Raw genomic sequence first — 20,748 nt, 5'->3', positions numbered from 1 at the left:
GATAGGTCGCCCCAGTAATGTTTACTTTTGTATATCTCTGGGTCAACTTGGGTCATGTACCGCGCGAAAGCTCTATAAGTACATACACTATATTTCCCATTCATGTCTGTCAGTTTCGAATCGCTCAAATTATTAACATTATTGTCGTATTTCAACTTACTGAACGTGAAGGACGAACGCCCTAAGAAGCAAGGGGCTAGCTCAGCCAATCAAATCCCGACAGAGTGGTCACCTGACTGAGTTCAAAAGTCGTCGAGAACATGGCGGTCAATCTGAACCTGAAATTATCTGTGTAAATGTTTACCAGTTGTATTCTCTTTTGTATAATTTCTAACCCATGTCTTAGATTTACATTTTAATAAAAAAGAGACGTTAAGGTAAGTAAACTCGATATGCAATGAATTGTGAGAAAAAATCATATGGACAAAACGCGATAACTGAAACTCGTCACTTTGAAATTTGGAATGTGTCAAAACAAGCTAGAACTTGTTCAACGAGATTGCAGGAATTTCGTTGCCTGTTCGTCTCGTCATATCGATCCACAGTTGAATTCTATTTATGCGTTTGCGTGTGCCATTTCTTTAACGTTTATTTTATTCTGATGCTTCAAGATCGAACTTGCAATGTCAGATATCAAACGTCTTGCTAAGCTGAGAAATGACAACCAAATCCTTTTGGACCAGTTAAGGCGCAACCAAGAAAATGTGAAAAGCTCAGTTTCATCCTCCAATCGACCGATTAGAAAATCGAGAAGTCCTCGACTGAAGACTCCTTTGCAGCAACAAAATGAATTTGAAGTTTCTAATGTAAGTAGCATTCATCCAGACTACCGAGATCGTAGTCCAGTTGGAAAAAAAACTCGCAACAAGCACGTTATAGTGGAAAGAACAAGGACTGTTACAAGTAGCACACCCAAACGACCTCGCAAACCACGCTCTGTTACTCCTTCAAGAAATAAGTCACCAATTCAGCGACAATGGACAGAAACTCCAAACAAATCTCAGGAGTTGATGGGTAGTTTTCTTACAGCAACAGATGGCAAGAACTCAAAGAAGATACCAACAAAGTCATCCAGTGTTCCTCTCCCTAAGAAAAATTATTGCCAAGCCCAGGAAGAGGATAATACATGTCGTTATTCAGAATTCTTGAACTCATTTACTGAAAGGAGCAAACGAGAAGGTTTGAGACCAAGGAAATATGTCCCAAAATATGAAGAAGAGTTGCTGGCTCATGGAAATGATCGTAGACATGCCAAGCTAGTCAGGGATATGAGTAAACCTCCAAAATCTATTCTCATGACTCCAGGAGGAAAAAACAACAAGGTAAGCCATTGTGACCAACACTAGCCCTGGATCAACTGCGTTGTCAGAGTGGGCGTTATTTACATTCAGTCGCTGGCTGTTCACCCAACACAGCCATGGATCCTGCTATAGGTGGATGCACAGCAAATTGATGCGCAATGAAACAGATGAACTAAACACAATCTAAAAATTTCTAGAACCTCCAGATTTTATCCGTAACAATCTTATTTACACTTTGAATTTGGCATAATTTCATTAAAATATCATGCGACGGGAATTAACCTTAGGTTATTGCTAGTGTTCGCATGCACATTCAGTGTATTGTCTTGCGCATGCATCTAATTTTGCTATAGCAGTATCCATGGTGGTGTTTGAGTGGGCAGAATACAAACAAATATAAATAACGCCCACTAATGCGATGGATCCAAGGGTAAACCAACACCATGAATTTGTTGTGAATGAAAGAAATAAGATACAGGTGACTGCAAGTGTTGGAATTCTACAAATAACATATTGGATAAATGAAAGCGGAGGTGTGCTGTGCACACAGGAATTGAGGCCTAAGTGACGATAACAGTACATGGGTAGATGCAACAACATGTTATTGTCATCTGCCACATGCGTAGGTGACGACTCTCCTGCTTTAAGGTGTCTGTTTACCCCTTGTTTCACAGCATTGTCAGAATATGCATTATTTACATTTGGTTGTTGGCTGCCCCCTCAAACATCATGGGTCCTGCTATAGCAAAATGGGGTAGATATGTTAGAGATAATACACAGAATGCATACACCAGCAGTAACCTTACTTTGATAACCTTTACAGGATACTTGAAGCAAATTGCACCAAATATGAAGTGCAGTTATGAGTGTGTGTTCCGTTCCTCTGTTTGATCCAAAGCAATATGCAACAATATTGGTGCTTAAGTGCGTAAATGATGAAATGTAAACAACACCCACTCTGACTTACTTTACTTTTATTAAACACATCAAATTCCCCAGGGGGAATTAAAATATTTACACTTACACTAAACAAAACTAGACTAATAATACAAAACACTAAGACTAAAGTAGTGATAAAAAAAAATAATAATAATAAATATGTCTGTTTTGTGTGGGTCAAGTTGAATATATTCCAATTTATAACTGTTTGGAAACTTTATCATTGTAGGATGCAATATATGTGTTGCTCCTATGTTAAAAATAGCGAGAGATGAAAACCAGAAATGAATAAATTTGATAATTACTAGAAAAGAATAAATTTGATAATAACTTGTTTCTCCACAGCCACTAGAGAAGACAGATTTTATAGTGTTCTTATGAAAACTAATGTTCAGCTATCTTGAATATTGAAAATGTCATCCTTCAACATTTTTTGTAACTATGTGTAAATTACACATTCAGCATGAACTGGGCTTAAAAATTACATTTCATAGACTGATTTTAATTAATATTCACAAGATTATAGACATGTCCATAAAATTTAACCTGAATAAAATTAAAATTCCTTTAATCCCACTGAGTAACATTTTAGTTTTGTAAATTAAATGTCAGAAAGAATGCTTAAATCAGTGTTTGCATCTTAAAGTATGCAATTTTGAATACTCTTATTAAATAATTTGAATATCCATTCATTCATTCATTCATTCATTCATTGTGATGATTGATTATATTATTTACTAGTTGATCTCATTTATTTAATTCATTACTTTTGTTTGTTTACTGTGACTTATATGACGACTTAATTTATTATTTAAAGCACGGTGATCGTCGCGTTGAATTTCATGTAAACAAACATTATATTTTACACGCGTTGTATACGTCGCTATGAGTCCCATATCGAACAGGACGCGGCGTGACGACTGCCGCCCTTTAATATTAAGGGCCATGGACTAGACTAGTCCAAATGGATTATTTCCATGGACCTCACAGTATAATACAATTTTGTCCTGTACATGAACATGTACAAATTTTGTTTTTATACTGGTGAAATAAATAAATAAAAATATAAAATAATAAAAAGTGAATGCCAGCTTGCTTAATAATAATATTTTTGTTTTCATTTGTGTTTAGTCTCAAGCTAAAGTCAGTTTCATTTCACCTGATCCAAGACTGCCTGCAGACTTTGATGAAAGAAATGCACAACCACTACTTGGTTATGATTGGATAGCTGGTCTTCTTGAAAATGATGAATCGATTGCAGAAAAGTCGCAGACGTTTTTTGATGAGATTCGTGAGTTTCGACGAGTCAACAACAATGAATGTCAACATAGATCATTCACTGAAGAGTGAGTTTATCTCTTGTTTCTTTACTCTGAAGGAGGACATACCGGTAGTGTTACTATCTAATAAAAGTGTACACAATGTTTTGTCTTTATATCTATGTTGCCATTTCCACAGTTCAATTTTGAATGAGCAGTTTCGTTTTTGATATTTATTTCTATTTTCTAGGCCTGTAACTCCAAAATCTACAAAATCACCAAAGACAAGTAAACCTAAGATGACATCTTCTAGTGTTGAAGAAAAGGATGAACACAAATGTAAGTATTTTTCATTGCTATTTGTACAAGAACTCAATATATTCAAAATAAATATGCCATTTTTGAGATAGGAATCAACAATTTTTATCATGCATTGTATGATTTGTGATCTGATCCGGACGTAACATTTGACTTAGTCATAATGCTTGAACATGTCCTCAGACGACGCAATATAATGACAATACATATCTGCTTTCAGGTTAATGTGTTTATTTTTGTTAATTACAATGTGTCTGTCTTGATTTCTCTGGCATACATAACCCAATAGTGCTCATAGTTTGGAGTAGAGTTCTATTCAGTGTGCCCTCTAAGTCATTTTAACACATCACTGACACAAAGGGATTCCAGAAATAGTTATTTTTGACACATCATTGATGCAATAAAAAATGCGATATATACATTTTTGTATCTTCTCCAAAATTGGGTTTGATAACCCTCAAAGTGTGTCATAATTGTGAAAATTAGAAAATTTATTTACCTAGAGTCCTCTAAAAATTGACAACCAACAAAAGGGACGACCCCACCCTGACACCCCTCTATCCCCCATGCTCGACAAATCAAATGCAATGTGTAACGCTTCTATGCATCATTAACCCTGACAGTCTGGGGGCTTATGGATTGTGTTCCATCTGTCCAGCAGGCGCAGTATCTCTGAAGTGTATATGAACTGATTTCCTCCCAACTTAGAACATGGTTGATACATGATGATATACATATACCCCATATTTTCTTTCTGTTCAGATACAAAACGGCTGATTGGCAGCCATATTTACCCCAAAATAGTTGTGTAGGCCTAGTCTGTTCAAACTTAAAATATGGATGATACCTGCTGGCATACTGAGTCAATATTTTTTTTTTTTCAAAATTGGCCAACTGGTGCCTATTTTTTCGTCAAAAATACTTATTTTTTGCCTATAACTTGAGAATACAATTCCTAAGTTTATGCAGTACAAAGGCAGTGTATTATTTCACAAAGATGCAAGTTGATTTTTGTCAAGATTCTATGCAATATATCTTGAATTCTCACTGTGCAATTACATTCACAGATTCACAGATGATTGTGTTCTAGCACATCAATAAAAGTTGATTATGTCACAATCCAATTCAAGATGATTGCCTGGTCGCCATTTTGATTGACAAACATTTTCGCTCTTTTTTGCACAATATGCTGACATTTCATTTGTCGTGTATTAAACTACTAGAACAGAGAGGACTGTGACACTCTCAATGGCATGTGCCTCAACGTGTAAAATCAAGGAAAATAATGGATGGGCTTTTACTCTAGAACTACCTCAGAAAAGATGTTTTTTTTTTGGTTTACCATTGTAACCATTTTACCACCAATGTAAAATTATCCAATAACATCTTAGGTTCACCATACCAGACTCGGGGTGATAATAGGTCTTTTTGAAGAAAAAAAAGTGAAATGAGTCCACAATGAAGAAACAAACATGTTCATAAAAATACACACATTAAATGATTTTATTACAATACAATTTACATATCTTCTGACTTCACAGTGTAAAAATGGGTACGGTCTGTGGGAAAACAGTTGAAGACAAGATCTCTATCATTATCTTTGTTTTGGGATGTTTTTTAATCATACACAAACTCTCCATGCAAAGCACTTTCCGCCATGATGTTTTTCAGCACGATTTGAACCAATCAAAATGCTGTGTAATACTGAAGAAGTTTTCTGATTATTGACACTGTAATTTTGTTGTTAAAATGTGATCTGTTAGCACTGATTTCAACAAAAAAATAGTGATTTATCCCTTAAAAACTGAGCCACCAACAGATCACGTCGAAGAATAGTTTACTTGTTCACACCCCATTCATCATAGTTTCAATGGACAGGATTATTCAGGGAAAGTAAAACAATGTCCAGTGACCAGGTTTCACGAATCAAACTACCGTACTAAGCATGATTTTTATGCAACGAAACACTCTTTTTACACGCATATTTTAATATGTCATCGACATCCTGGGCTTATAATCAGGGATGCCATCAACTCGTTTACCGTTTAAAAGTGGACGCTTGTGCTTATACTCAGGGAGGGGCTTATGATCAGGGAAATATATTAGTTTTAATCATGATTTTTTTTTTATTTAAACAATTTATTTTGAGATAGTTAATGTCGCTTTAATATGCAAAGTTAATTTAAGCAATCATATTATCATGTTATTTGTAGGTATACATAGCTATGCACTGAATAATCGCCTGTATGCTGTACCAATTCATAAAACCACTGACGGCGACAGTGAATGCCCAATCTGTAAAACAGGACGGCGGCAAGATAATAGAAGGGGTTCACCATCATATATCAGGTGAGAAGACCATTATATCATTATCCAGAGTAATCAACATGATTGCCATTCTGATGGGAGGCGCTCTGATTGTGTTTCATCTGCTGCTAACAGTATGATCAACTTCATATGCAAATTATGTTCAAGTTTTAAAGGATTTGCATCCAATCAGAACTTGTATAAGAGAACAACATTTTACTGAGACGTGCTGTATTTGGTTGTTATCCTGTAGTTACAGATGTAGTATGAGGTGTGTAAACCAGTGACCATAAACTTGAAATCAAAGCCTGTACTTTCGTCACATTTTCATCATATTGCATGATGGGAATTTGTTATAGCAAAATAGTTCTGTATCTTCAATTATTAACCCAAACATGTTAAAAAACAGTCTGATTATAAGTTAGGTAGAAATATGCATCACATTATTGAAGTCTGACAATCAGATGGTTTAACATTATAATATTTCTTTACTTCAGAGTCAGCATTCCAAGAAGCACCCTTGTGTCGCCCTATCGTCTCAGGCCGCACAGAAGAAAAAGTTTTGATCCTTCTGATTCTTATGCTCTTTCACAGGTAAGTTTATCATTTTATGGATGTACACTACAGTCAATATTCAGTGTGTATGATAATTAACCAATCATGGTATGCTAGTCCAGGCTATTGACCAATCATGGTATGCTAGTCTAACCAATTGACCAATCATGGTATGCTAGTCTAACAAATTGGCCAATCATGGTATGCTAGTCTATAACCAAATTGACAAATCATAGTATGCTAGTCTAACCAATTGACCAATCATGGTATGCTAGTCTAATCAATTGACCAATCATGGTATGCTAGTCTAACCAATTGACCAATCATACTATGCTAGTCTAACCAAATGACCAATCATAGTATACTAGTCTAACCAATTGACCAATCATGGTATGCTAGTCTAACCAATTGACCAATCATGGTAGTGTAACCACATGTGTACCCTAATCTCACCACTCTAATTATTCTTTCTATACTTTATTTGTACCCAGCATTGCCTTGCAGGATGGGAGTCGTCTAAACCATCTATGATGCCTTCTGCACACAGTATGGATTTGAAGGACTCATTGGATGTTCCCAGTAAAGCAGCTGCTATGTCGGTGAGTGATTTTACTGTCATGTACTTCCATACCGTATCCATGTTTTAGACAACACGGCTACATGTTCAACTCTCTATCATAACTGCAATTTAATGGTCTATCCTGGTGTTAACAAGTCTGGATGAAAACGAGCACTTTTATAGTCATGTCTGTAACTGAATGAAACTCCCCCAGTAGCTTTGTTTTTGATTCAAATCAAGGTAGGAATTGGAGAGATAGATCTACCATAACAATTACTGCTCTAATAGGTGATCAGAATTTGTTTGTTTGTCCATACTTATGTCATGTATAGATGTAAACTGTAAATGTTAGATGTTTCAATGCCAGGTTGTCATGGATACTATTGCGTGTCACTCATGTATGTATGTTCTCTGATTTTAATAGACCATCGGCAAATGGGCGAACAAAGTTCCAGTTTCATTGTCTTCATCGAAGAGGACATCAAGTCTTTTGAATACGTCACACTCACTACGGTACAGTATGCAGCAGATCGAGAAAGAAAGACCGTTTGAGAAGTTACCGCCCCCAAAATCAACAAATTACCCTTTACTGTGATCTGACATGTCCTATAAGAAGTTGTGCATCTGTGACTGTGAGGGCAGCATATAACAGCTAAATTGTGTTGAAAAAACAAAAGATATTTTAATGTTTCCAATGTGGGATACAAATTTGATTGATGCATGATTATTCAATTATTGCTTATTACATTGGTTTATTACATATGCATATGACAGTATTAAAACTAAAATAATCAAAACAGAAATGTCAAAATGAATTTAAACACCTCCTTTCAAAATCTGTGGATTTTTTGGTTAATGTCAATGAGGGCGCTATAACAATTTCTTCTTGGTCTTCTGATGGACCAAACCTGAATAAATCATAGCAATATTCAGAATGTATATGATTTTTTTTGTGAGGTCATTTCTTTTAATTTTAAGTTTATGTTTTAGAAAATGTTTTTGATGTATGTTTGTCATCTAGACAGATGGTGTTTTCAAGAACCAAGTATCTATGCAGTCTATTCCCTCCCCTTCTTCTGATACTCTCCTCCAATCTATCCTCTCCCCCTCCTTCTGATACTCTCCTACAATCTATCCCCTCTCTCCGACACTCTTCTACAATCTATCCCCTCCTTCTGATACTCTGCTCCAATCTATCCCCTCCCCCTTCTTCTGATACTCTCGTACAATCTATCCCCTCTCTCCAAAACTCTTCTACAATCTATCCCCTCCTGATACTCTCCTCCAATTGTATTTTGCATGGAACTAAACAAGATTCTATTTTACAATATGTGGCCAATTATTAATATTTAATAATATATTTAAATTTCTAGGAATAATTCTTCCCTAGATGTGAACTAAGTTTTCAGTGCAGTCATGTAAATCAAGACTGTTATTAATAATATTCTCAATTACTTGACTTCACTGTTGTTGTGATTTAATTTCCTTTCTGTGTAATGATTGTACAATTTATATGTATATATTAAAATGAGATATTAATGAATCCAGGACTCTGTATTTTGTAACTGGTAACCTCAGGGTTTGTGTATAGTCCAGATCTAATAATGCACTTATAAAATTGACGTCATTTGGCAATCTGTAATTGGATTATGAAATAGTTGCATGTGCATATGTGTAACATGATTGGTGAAGGGATGTCAATGATTATGGCCAACACACAATCTAAAATACAATCTATATACCAAGTTTGAATGAAATTTCTCTTTACATGAATGACATACAGAATAGTATTTATTCAGATGAATTTTCAGCACTAGAATGGCCGCCATTTGGCCATCTTGTTTTGGATCAGTTAGCTAAACATACATGCATATGATGTAGGATGTTGTGTATGAAGTTTGAATGTGATCCGTCCAGGTATGTTTGAGGATAGGCCTTACAAACAAAATGAATGCCAGATGATCATTTTGAATAACAAAGTGATGTGCATCAAGATTAAATTAAAACCAATGCACCAAATTCAAACAAAATCCATCCACACACGACATGTGGTTCCAGAATGACAGAAATGCTTGATTTTATTGGTAATAAAATGGCTGTCATATCTCTTCTAACATGTATGTTTGAAGTTTGAATGTCATCAGCCTAGACATGTCCAGAATACAGATGCAGAGAGGTGAAATTAGTCCCCATATTCTGACTTTGTCCCAATGAGGACTTATAAACCAAGAATATTTTGCCAAATTAGATAATCTGACTAGGATCTCTTGGCTACTACAATTTTTTTTTTTTTAAATGAGCTGCACAAGATGGCTGGCTTAACTTGGCTAATCTTTATCTTCATTGCCATATACATGTTTGACAGCTTGAAAATTACAAAATTATTTTACTGTATAAATAAAAAATTACTATCGTTCTATTTCACCTGTCTTTTGTAAAATATTTGAATCTCTTTTTAATAAGCAGCTGTATTCTTACCTGGATAGACATTCTTTCCAAAGCTCAATTTTCCGAGCCAATAACAGTATCAAAACTATCATTATAAGACTTAACGACAGATAGTGTTGAACATATGGATACTAGGTGTATGACTTTGGGTATCTTTATCAATTTGTGGAAAGCCAGTTTTCATGAAGAAATTGGAGCACTACAGTCTTGTGGTGTTACTTTGAGATGATTACAATCTTATTTACAATTACGTAAACAGTATCTTCATGTAAATGGAAGTCTGTTGGATAACCAGCATATTTTATGCAGGTCCCACAGGGTTCTCAAGGCTCTCTGCTTTTTCTAATTTACATCAATGTTAGGTGTAATTCATCTAATATTTTAAGTTCAGACTCTTCATCGATGACACAATTTTTTTTTTTTTCATCCAACAGTTCCAAAATTAATTTGTAAAACTTGGATGAGAAACTTGGTCAAGTCAAATAAACTCATGATCAACATTGACAAAACAAATTACATGATTTTAAAAACTAACCATGCATGCAAATATTGAAGGGTGGCTCACAATTAACAATAAACTGATTGAATGTGCATCTCATGCTATCTACCTTGGTGTCAAGTAAAATAAGTTCTAAAATCAGAGTCTTCAGACAAATAAGATTCTTACTCCCTCAACACATTTTATTAATATTGTATAATTGCTTAATTTTGCCTCATTTGACATACTGTATTGAAATATGGGGTAATACCTTTAAATCTTTTATTAACCCTGTGCTTAAATTACAAAAAAAGTTAGTCCACTTAATCACATTTTTCAAAAACTACACATTCTAGAGTGTTACCCCATGATACATACAATACACGGTCAAAATGCAATGATGACTTCTTTGTACCAGCTGTCAACCTCATAATTACCCAGAATTCATTGCAGTACTCAACAGTGCATCTGTGGAACTCCTTCCATTTGCTATCAAAACCTTAAGTCACATTCAAAGTTCAAGCTTTCTCTTAAAAATTTAAAAATTACTTAACACAGCCTGATATTATTCTCTGTTATTATAGTTACCTCACATACTATTTGTGATATTTATTTATCCACTTATTATTAGTATTTTTGTTTACATAATGATCATATTTGCTTAAAATATCTGTAATCTACTTACAATGGAGTATAAATACTGTAAAGGGGTTAATTATTCACTGGGTTTTAATTTGGCTTATTTCGCTGACTAGAAAAATGCGCTAAATTAAAACCCAGTGAATATGTAAAATTTAGCATAGAACACATTATCTAAATGATAAAACCGTGAATTTAAAACCCACTGAAGATGCCTGAAATGGTAAATCAGTGAAATTTAAACCCAGTGAAAATTAGTCATTTTACAGTATACATTTTTTCTGTTATTTTGCTAAATTTTTTTGTTTCTAATTTCTCTTATTCATGAAGATATTTATTTATCAATTATTTTTTTTTACATAAGATTCAAACTATTTCCTTGGTTCCCACCATTCAAAATGTAATGTGCTTCATTTTTTCTTTTTTTTTGTATCATATATTCCAATAACTTGAAATGGTGGAATAAATAAATTGATAAGTGCTCTTGGTACGTACATGTAAATGGGGCAATTATAATTATGAGTAATTCTATTACATTCTAAATGATGAATGATAACACCAGTACTTTAACACCATTGGCCAATCACGGCAGGGTACTTTAATCCCTTAATAGCTAATCATGATGGGGGTATTTTTCCCCCCATTGGTCAATCATGGCCGATCATGGTGCAGTACTTTGACTCGATTGGCCAATCATGCTGAAGTGCTTTTACGTGATTGGTCAATCATGGCAAGGTACTTTGACAACATTGGCCAATCACAGTTGGGTACTATGACCAGATTGGCCAATCATGGTGGGGTACCTTGACTCGATTGGCCAAACATGCTAAAGTGCTTTTACTCTATTGATCAATCATGGCGAGGTACTTTGATCATATTGGCCAATTATGGTGGTGTGCTATGGCAAGATTGGCCGATCATGGTGTAGGTATCTTGACCCCTTAGAGGCCAATCATAATGGCGTAATTTGACCCGATTTGCTGAATAGCAGTATTGTGAAAAGCAATGATCCTCGTTCAAAATGGCAGTATCGTGCAAATCAATGATCACCATATACAATAGTAGTCTTTCACAATACAACTGTTCCCATACAACACAGATATACTTCTCATGCACCACACAAGTCTAACAAGGGGTTTATTTTTCAAGCAAATACAAATTTATTTCTGTATATATTTCCATTTACAAGCTGGAAGGCATGTCCTGTACAGACACACTTCAAAATATTAACAAAAATACGAACTTTGGGTGGGACAAAAACTAGTGTGTTGACAAATTGAAAACATTTGCAACTTGCAAGGTTCAGTGCTATCTGTCCAACACATTGAACAATACATTATAGCTGTGTTTACAATAAAATAAAACAAGAAAATGGTTGCCATAATCTTGCCAAAAAAGTCTGTAAAATCATGCAATGATGTTCATTTTCATTTCATTGAACTCCAGTGTTACTTCTTACCAATAAATTCCTGCTTAATTATGTTTATTTTGATTTCTACAGGATTTGATATCTACAGGGTCTAATATGTATAAACTTGGTTCCTTTCAAGGAATTTTAAATAAACGGTTGCAGGTACTATCATGCAACCAAAAATGAAGTTGCTGGTGTCAAAAAAATAGTTGGATTGCAAATTATGTATTCACTTTAATTTTGGTTTTCATTATACCATATTTGCTCTATTAGTAGTACATGACAGAAATGTGTCTATAGTTATATGAAGTTCTAATTTATTGACTCTGCATATGTATAGGCATGTTTTGGTTTATGTCTACTTCTAATAAAACAAATATGGTACTCAAATGAAGGATAATTTAGTGAGAAATTATACTGATTGATAAATCAGAGAGAATGAACTATAAACAAAATTGTAGTTTTTCAGTTAAAATTAAGTGCAGCACAAAGGCAGTAATTAATTAGTCCTAGTCTGCTCTCGTATATTTTAATCTGGTTGAGAATTAAACTTCAATTTGAGTAAAATCTATTAATTAGGTAGAATGACGCTGTATATACATCACATGATTAAACATGTCAAAATCAGGAAATTTAACATTTTCAATTGTAAAAGAATATTACATGCCATCATTCACATTGTGAGTTCCAAAGGTTTTAAAAAGGAATTTACAACACTGGATATCAACACTAAATTCATTGAGTCTCTGTGCAGGTGGGTTGAAAACAGGGCTGTTCATCCCTATACAGCAATGGGATGTCCCACAGGAACATTACAATATTCATAAGGCCAGACTAAACTATTATTACAAGGGTGATCAGCTTATCTTGTGATGGGAAACCATGCTTTCATAAAAAATGAGTCAATAGCACCAGTAAATTTACTTCCATAGGTGGGACAAATTAAAGTGAAAAAAATCTGTTCTAGGCTTCCCAAAATACACTGTGTATTCTGACATAAAAGTACCCCCCTCCCCCTCCCCCCTCCCTTTTGCTCTTTATATACAGTTCTACTTACTAACAACCCCCTCCCTCCTGATGCTCCATTATGTACACTATATACAAGACATGATCATATAAAAGAAAAAGTCATTAAAAATGTCATTTTGTTGGAAGATAAGAGAAATTGGATAAAAGGGCTATAATCTGCATTTTTTGTCATTTTTCAATCCATGTAACTACTGAACCAAAATTAAGTATGCGATATCAATATACATGGAGCAAAATGTTACTGTATTTAGCTAAGCATATGCAAACAGCACCTAGGTACATGAAAAATTATTTTTTAAGCTGGCTTTTCCAGCTATTTGCATACCCTTATCATAAATATGTGCCCTGTGACGTGACATATCACATGACACATCGCATCACATGACATATCACCATGTGTTTATTAATTTAGTGCAACAAAACTAATTTTAGCTCATAGATTGAAAAATACAAATTAGCAAACTGCAAATAATGTTGTGCAAAACCATTCAGGGGGAGAAGCATAAAAAGTTAAGTACATTTCAAAAAACAAAACACAGATGAGAGCTGCTGTTCAATGTCAACGGTAAATGAAATTGTCAACTTTCTAAAATCTCATATACATTTTTTTTTATAAAGAAAAATGTCATGACAACCAAAAAAAAAACAGTTACAAAAATACAATTAAAAATATTAATACAGCAGAGCGTTGTATCATGTATCAAATTACAGATAATGATAGAACACTTAGTGTTATGAATTCCACCACCTCTTCCCAGGATAACAACAAATTAATAATTTAAAAATAGCTATACAGAATAAAAAGTTTTTGCACTACTCTTTTATTTTAGCCTTTTCCCTAAAATACACAAGTTTTTTTTAAATATATTAACATATGACTTATTTTTATATTTTTCTTGTTTATAACAATTTTGATATGTTAATTAAAATGCGTGTTATTTTCAACCTAATTAATTTTACACAAATAAGCAGATCAGCACCTCCAAACTAGTCCCTTCATACCCTTATTTACATAATGGTTTAACCCAACTTTTTCATGATTAGGAAACACCATGTTCAGTACACAAGGAGGAACGCAAACAAACAGAGGTATTATAAAAGAAATAGCTGGGATTTCATTTAAAAGGCATTATCCATGAAACAATGCAACATTTAACGAACACAAAGCGATTATTTTAAATATAAAATATCTCTAGTTCTGGCAGTGGACATTTTTGAACAAAATAAAAGGAACAGAACTAGAAACTGCAATGTATAAATAAAAATTAAAAATAATTGAAAAGATATTGACCAAAGACACTTTTTGTCATGTTTAAGTATTTACATAACAGCTTCTTTTTACGAAGAAAATAGAATAATGTCAGATTACACAAGACATTTCAATCATTTTTAAAGCGTCAGGATCGTCACCTGCACACACTCGGAAATTGAGTCACAAGCGACAATAACAGCACACGCTAAAATAGCAAGGGCTCATTGGCAGACGCTTGTTTGTAAATAATGACACGCTATGACCATCTGACGCATGCGCAGGTGACGACTCCCCCGCTTTAATGTCCCCAAAAACAAAGTGGCGGAAGGCCATTCATTCACCTAGAATAGATGAAATAAATAATTAATGCTAATGTTTACCAGACATACAGGAAATGTTGTTGACATTTTTTTTTCAATCCACTTTTTTGGATTTAAGCCACCATATTGCTTTTGTATGTTTTTGGAAGAGTAGTTTTGTGTAATATACACAATCTGCAGGCAGCTTGTCAAGGTAACATATATATGAAAAACAAGAAGCACTAGTTTACTTTTACGTATTTTTTAAATCACTACCATATCTTTATTATAAAACACCACATACACTGTGCAACTATAGTTTTTTCTGAACTGAACATGCTCAATGACCTCTGTCTCAGCAAAGAATCATGGGAAGAAATCCATTGAATTTATCATCTGAGCATGCCCAGTGACGCAACAAATGTCACATTTGCATATAATTTGCATATACATATACAGTACTTTGCAAGTACACTGCGGGTACCCCTGATGGTGTAGCTATACATACAAACATAGGTACCCATGTACATGCCATTTATAATCACGTGTCACTGTCATCGCTATCAAGGCACGGTGGGTACCCTTGTATGTGCAGCTATACAAGCACAGGTATCACGTTATCTTTGCCCATTTGCGTTCGAAGTGCCTGAATACTGTTCATTATTTTCTTTTGGTGTCCCACTAATGTTATTCCTATCCTTGGCAAGTCATGCAGCATCAATCGCACAACATCGTCTAATTTCAGGTACCCTGCTTCAGCAAATGCGTTAATGTATCGCCCCATCTTTATACTTTCCAGCCATTCAGCAACGCTTCTAAACTGTGTCATATCAGGTGTGCTCGGGTCAAGAGGATTGTACGGCCTGAAAGATGAAAGTAATCAAACATTAGTAGGAATATAGAGAAAGTTATCAAAGTTATAAATATCTATATGAATTCGTAGTTGAAAAAAGAAATGTTTTGTATTTGAGTTAATGTAGACATCTTAAATTCGAAGTGAGCATGATGTTTCCATGACAACCCTTCTGAATGCACACATTTGTTTGCTGTTTAATACAAGACATGACACGAATGTAATCATATCCAACTAGATCTAAAAATTGTTGATTGGGATGTAAAAACCAAACAGCATGAAAAATTAGGCAAAATATGCAATTGGGAAGAAGATTAGACTTTTTGGATTAGAGGCTTAGATTGATCTAGAGATTGAGGAGATAAATCATCCATGCCATCTTTTATTTCTATAATCAGTCAGAGATGCAATTCTCCTTAGTGGCGCTTCAATCAGGATGCAAAGCATAGATTGTCTTCTCGATTTTTTTTATTGCACATTGAACTGAGATTTACATCAGGAATGTAAAATATTCAAAGTAAAACATTTTGATTGTCTGCTGTGTGTAACATAACATGTATTAAACTTTAAAATAAAAATTATCTTACAATCAATCAAAATCATATAAATTTATTAAATTATTCATTTTAAGAATGTTTGTGAAGAACTAAAACTAATAGGTTTTCATTGAGACCTATTATTTTAGTAATCATGTTATTCATATGCAATCATAGGGCTGGAAACTTACACAAAATGACAACTGAAAAAACATTTAGAGATATCTCACAAAGATCACAGGGTTACAATTGTTGCTAAATTTACCAAAGAAGGATTTGAATTCAGTCATTAAAAAATAAATCAAAGGTGTCAGAAAATAGAGAAAGATTTTGTATGACAGTAGATGTGAAGAAAACTTTGTGAAAAATGAGAAAATTGCTACAAATACAAGAGTCAGTTGCTTGTACAGATGATGTAACCACTGGAGAGCATCTTCTAATGCTATTTATTGATTTATGTGACACACTATGGTTGTCTATCTCCCAGACTTGATATCTTAAGTTATATCGATGACATTTTTACCTTTGTAAGTATAAATATCTATTAAAAGTATTAAATTTGACACTTCATTAAGCTTTTGATCCAACATCAGGTACATTAATTGTAATATTTGACAGTCTACATGTCTCAGCAGTAGGTACAGAAGATGGTACAAAAGTTCTTTCAACCTGGTCACCAGACATTTTCTTCTCCAAAATCATTATTATATCTATACTAGCCTCATTGTCATCAAGAACATTAAAACTTTAAAATGTTTTGAATTTCTTATACATTAACATGCAAATTATATAATTATTGGGATGATTGTCTAAAATCCTTTACATTAAAATCATTACAATTGGAATTTTTCTTGTGAGACTATATTATGCTCATTTGCATATACTTTCTGAAACAAGCCAATTACAAGAGTCTATCTTCAGTAGAACTATGCAAATGAGGTGAAATGTACCACATGGCATGCTCATTTGAATATACTTTCTGAAACAAGCCAATTACAAGAGTCTATCTTCAGTGGAACTATGCAAATGAGTTGAGATGTACCACATGGCATGCTCATTTGCATATACTTCCTCAAACAAGCCAATTACAAAAGTCTATCTTCAGTGGAACTATGCAAATGAGGTGATATGTACCACATGGCATGCTCATTTGCATATACTTTCTGAAACAAGCCAATTACGAGAGTCTATCTTCAGTAGAACTATGCAAATGAGTTGAGATGTACCACATGGCAAACTCATTTGCATATACTTTCTGAAACAGCCAATTACAAGAGACTATCTTCTGTGGAACTATGCAAATGAGGTCAAATGTACCACATGACAAACTCATTTGCATATACTTTCTGAAACAGCCAATTACAAGAGTCTTCTGTGGAACTAGGCAAATGATTTGAAATGTTATGCATGGTCATTTGCATATCTTTTCTAAAAGAATTGCAACCAAATAAGATATTTTGATCAAAGTTATTTGTTTCTAGAAACTGACTTGAAAGATGAAGACATATGGTTAAAGATGCAAGTTGCAGAGACTAAACACTATCCGACAATATGAACTTATTCAACTCTAATTATGTATCATCAATGATGACAAGAAACACATTAACTCACCACTGGGTTCCAACTACTCAGTACTGAACCGAGCAATAAATTATATAATCTACCGTATGCACTAAAAGCCATTATAACCAAAAAATCACTGAGGGGGGCATTGGACGATAGAGGAGCGGGTGATCAAACTGAATGGAATACAAAAACTGCACTCTCTACGAAGACTTGATTGATGTCAGCAAGAGTAAAGTTTGTTAGTTTTAACAAAAAGCTATAAAACACTATTAAAAGATCGGAATTTCCTGCAGCGAAAAACGCTATCTGAAGCAACGTAGTATCTCCCCTGTGGTCAATCACCTTTATACACACTAAGAATAACACCAAAGGGGACACATGTTAATATTCTTACATTCTGCTGACAATAAAACCAACTGATTAACGTAGTAAAAACTTGATTGCAAAGACATGAATGTTCTAGACTTATTGATTTCTCCATTTTGTGATTAACACTTTCTGCCAGAAACAGTTAACTATGACATCATACGGCAATGTGTACAAATTCCACTGACACACCTTGGTATGTTATCAACAAAAAACACTATCAGCTTTCATCTACAATCAGCAGAAACCAATTTTTACAACATTTCCAGTAATTTTTACAACATTTCCAGTAATTTTTACAACATCCAAATTAATTGCAGACAATTGTAATTTTTTGGCACCAAAGTGATTTTGTCCAGTTTTACTCCTCCACAAGAAATGTTGATAATATCTGGAACTGTCTGTATGGGTCCAAAATGATGATGAAATGTAGAACAAATTTAACAAATTGTGAACAAAAATTGCACTGAATTTTGGGCGTGAAAAAATTGCTGACTCTAAAAATCTTACTTTACACAATTTTAAATAACAAATATCATAGCTATGGTGGTAAATCTAGAACCTAATTCAATATTTTCATGTTTAACATAGAGGAAAGGTTTGTTCATATATTTAGTATTTTTATTTACTTACCTAGCTTTAATGATATTTTTAAGAGTTGATGGATTCCTAATAAGCCTGTCAAGCGTATTCACAATATTTAAAAATGTAGGTCGATTGATACGGTCCTTTTGCCATGTATCGAGCATAAGTTGGTGTAATGCTTGTGGGCAGTCCATCGGTGGTGGCAGTCTGTAACCTTTCTCAACTGACTTGATGACCTGTAACACAAAAAGTAATCTTATATTTTATAAAATTCTTAAATATACAAATGTGTTATCAGCTGCCATGCTGTATTTAGTTAAATTTTCTGTTAGATATCTCATAGATATCAACATCCCTACCATAGGAAACAATGGTAAAATATAAAAAATGACATTGTTTGTTTGTTTGTTTGTTTATTTATTTATTTATTTATTTATTTATTTATTTATTTATTTATTTATTTATTTATTTATTTATTTATTTATTTATTTATTTATTTATTTATTTATTTATTTATTTATTTATTTATTTATTTATTTATTTATTTATTTATTTATTTATTTATTTATTTATTTATTTATTTATTTATTTATTTATTTATTTATTTATTTATTTATTTATTTATTTATTTATTTATTTATTTATTTATTTATTTATTTATTTATTTATTTATTTATTTATTTATTTATTTATTTATTTATTTATTTATTTATTTATTTATTTATTTATTTATTTATTTATTTATTTATTTATTTATTTATTTATTTATTTATTTATTTATTTATTTATTTATTTATTTATTTATTTATTTATTTATTTATTTATTTATTTATTTATTGAGTATAGTGACCTAATAATTTTGTTTCATTTCATTCAACCTTGTAACATAATTTATTGCAAACATATTAATTACTCACTGGTAATTAATTTTGCTATTTTCACCTTAATTAAAATTTACTAAATTAAATAAACGTTAGATTAAATGCCAGTGAAAATAAATGACAATATTTGTATTTTTGTGTAGCCATTAACCTTAAATAGTGAAGACATAGAAAAATAAAGTATTAATGTTTCAAAGCAAAATCCCAGCCATAAAACACACAAGTCATTAAATAAATCTTTCAAGCGTGAAAAAAATGGAAAATTAAGTCTTTGTGTGAAAATATACTGCTGATAAATATAGGAAATTAAACATTATTTTAAATTGTAGTGACATCACAATTACATATAACAACAATATGTATAGTAATACAGGTATTTAGAAAACATAGAAAAACCCTGAAAGTGCAAATTTCCTGTGAGGAATTTAAATACTTTTTTGTACTAAATAAATATACTGAGTTTTACTCTATGGAAATGGTGACATTCTATTGAATAAACAAATATCACACTGAAAACTGACAAAATTAAATGTTATTTCATGAAATATATTCACAAAACTTGGATCAATATTATTATCAATATACAACTTTTTCAGTTCATATTCAGATGAGATGATTCCATTTTCCAGCCCACATCACCGTTCCAGATGAGGTGACCCATTTGTTCTATTCTGTATTCTAATACCTCATCTGTTTAATTAATTTACATTTTAATGTCACTACTGATGGGTTATTTGTCAAATTTTTTGAAAAAACTGTCTGCGAAACATCTACTGAATAACAAATACGTGTTAGATTTTATGATACAAGTCCTGAAAAAACAAGGAATCCACAGTCAGTTTTAATGTGAACTATTTTCTTAACTGAACATCTAAAACACTTAACAAGGTAGAAAATTGTATACATGGTAAAATCAGTAATACATAAAATCTCATTAGAAAGATTACGTGATAACTTTTTTCCTACAACAATCATTACTCATTGCAAAGATCGATAGTTTGACGGTTAACATCAAAAAACTAAACAACTAAAAAATAAAATCATTATGGCACATCTTGTTAAATACACTACGGTTATTTGCAGGAAAAAGCTGATAAGATCAACTCTGGTGATTATTATGTTTTTGGTCAAATTTGGTTAACTTCTGCCCTCAATCAAAGACAGATA

The 20,748-nt window shown here is 32.9% G+C and overlaps 2 protein-coding genes across 3 annotated transcripts in view; one reads left to right on the top strand and one right to left on the bottom strand.

The window, feature by feature from the left end:
• Positions 1–38: 38 nt before the first annotated feature.
• On the top strand, positions 39–8,781 carry LOC100375487 (uncharacterized). Its single transcript, XM_002738502.4, has 8 exons — positions 39–377; positions 612–1,322; positions 3,372–3,586; positions 3,750–3,838; positions 6,031–6,166; positions 6,622–6,718; positions 7,171–7,278; positions 7,663–8,781. Exons 2-8 carry the CDS (start codon positions 624–626, stop codon positions 7,831–7,833), a joined length of 1,515 nt encoding a protein of 504 aa, XP_002738548.1. The 5' UTR covers positions 39–377; positions 612–623; the 3' UTR covers positions 7,834–8,781.
• A 3,158-nt stretch (positions 8,782–11,939) lies between these two features.
• LOC100313591 (ephrin receptor type B-like protein) overlaps positions 11,940–20,748 on the bottom strand; it is a 96,215-nt gene continuing 87,406 nt past the window's right edge. For both annotated transcript variants that reach the window (XM_085490735.1, XM_006821124.3), the window contains exons 15-16: positions 18,749–18,936; positions 11,940–15,657 (exon numbers count right to left, since the gene is read on the bottom strand). In XM_085490735.1, the coding sequence (XP_085346861.1) occupies positions 15,390–15,657; positions 18,749–18,936 (456 nt within the window). In that variant the 3' untranslated portion in view covers positions 11,940–15,389. The remainder of the gene's footprint in view (positions 15,658–18,748; positions 18,937–20,748) is intronic.

This window comes from Saccoglossus kowalevskii, chromosome 15 (assembly GCF_978046115.1).
Source record: "Saccoglossus kowalevskii chromosome 15, keSacKowa6.1, whole genome shotgun sequence".
NCBI lineage: Eukaryota > Metazoa > Hemichordata > Enteropneusta > Harrimaniidae > Saccoglossus > Saccoglossus kowalevskii.
Note: the sequence above shows the minus strand (reverse complement) of the source record. Positions and strands in the feature narration are given on the sequence as shown.

Bases quoted from the DNA above. Each gene is read 5' to 3' on its own strand.
- LOC100375487 (XM_002738502.4), top strand. From the start codon at position 624: ATGTCAGATATCAAACGTCTTGCTAAGCTGAGAAATGACAACCAAATC. The intron at 6,167-6,621 runs GTGAGAAGACCA...TCTTTACTTCAG, and splicing joins GGTTCACCATCATATATCAG to AGTCAGCATTCCAAGAAGCA. The intron at 6,719-7,170 runs GTAAGTTTATCA...ATTTGTACCCAG, and splicing joins ATTCTTATGCTCTTTCACAG to CATTGCCTTGCAGGATGGGA.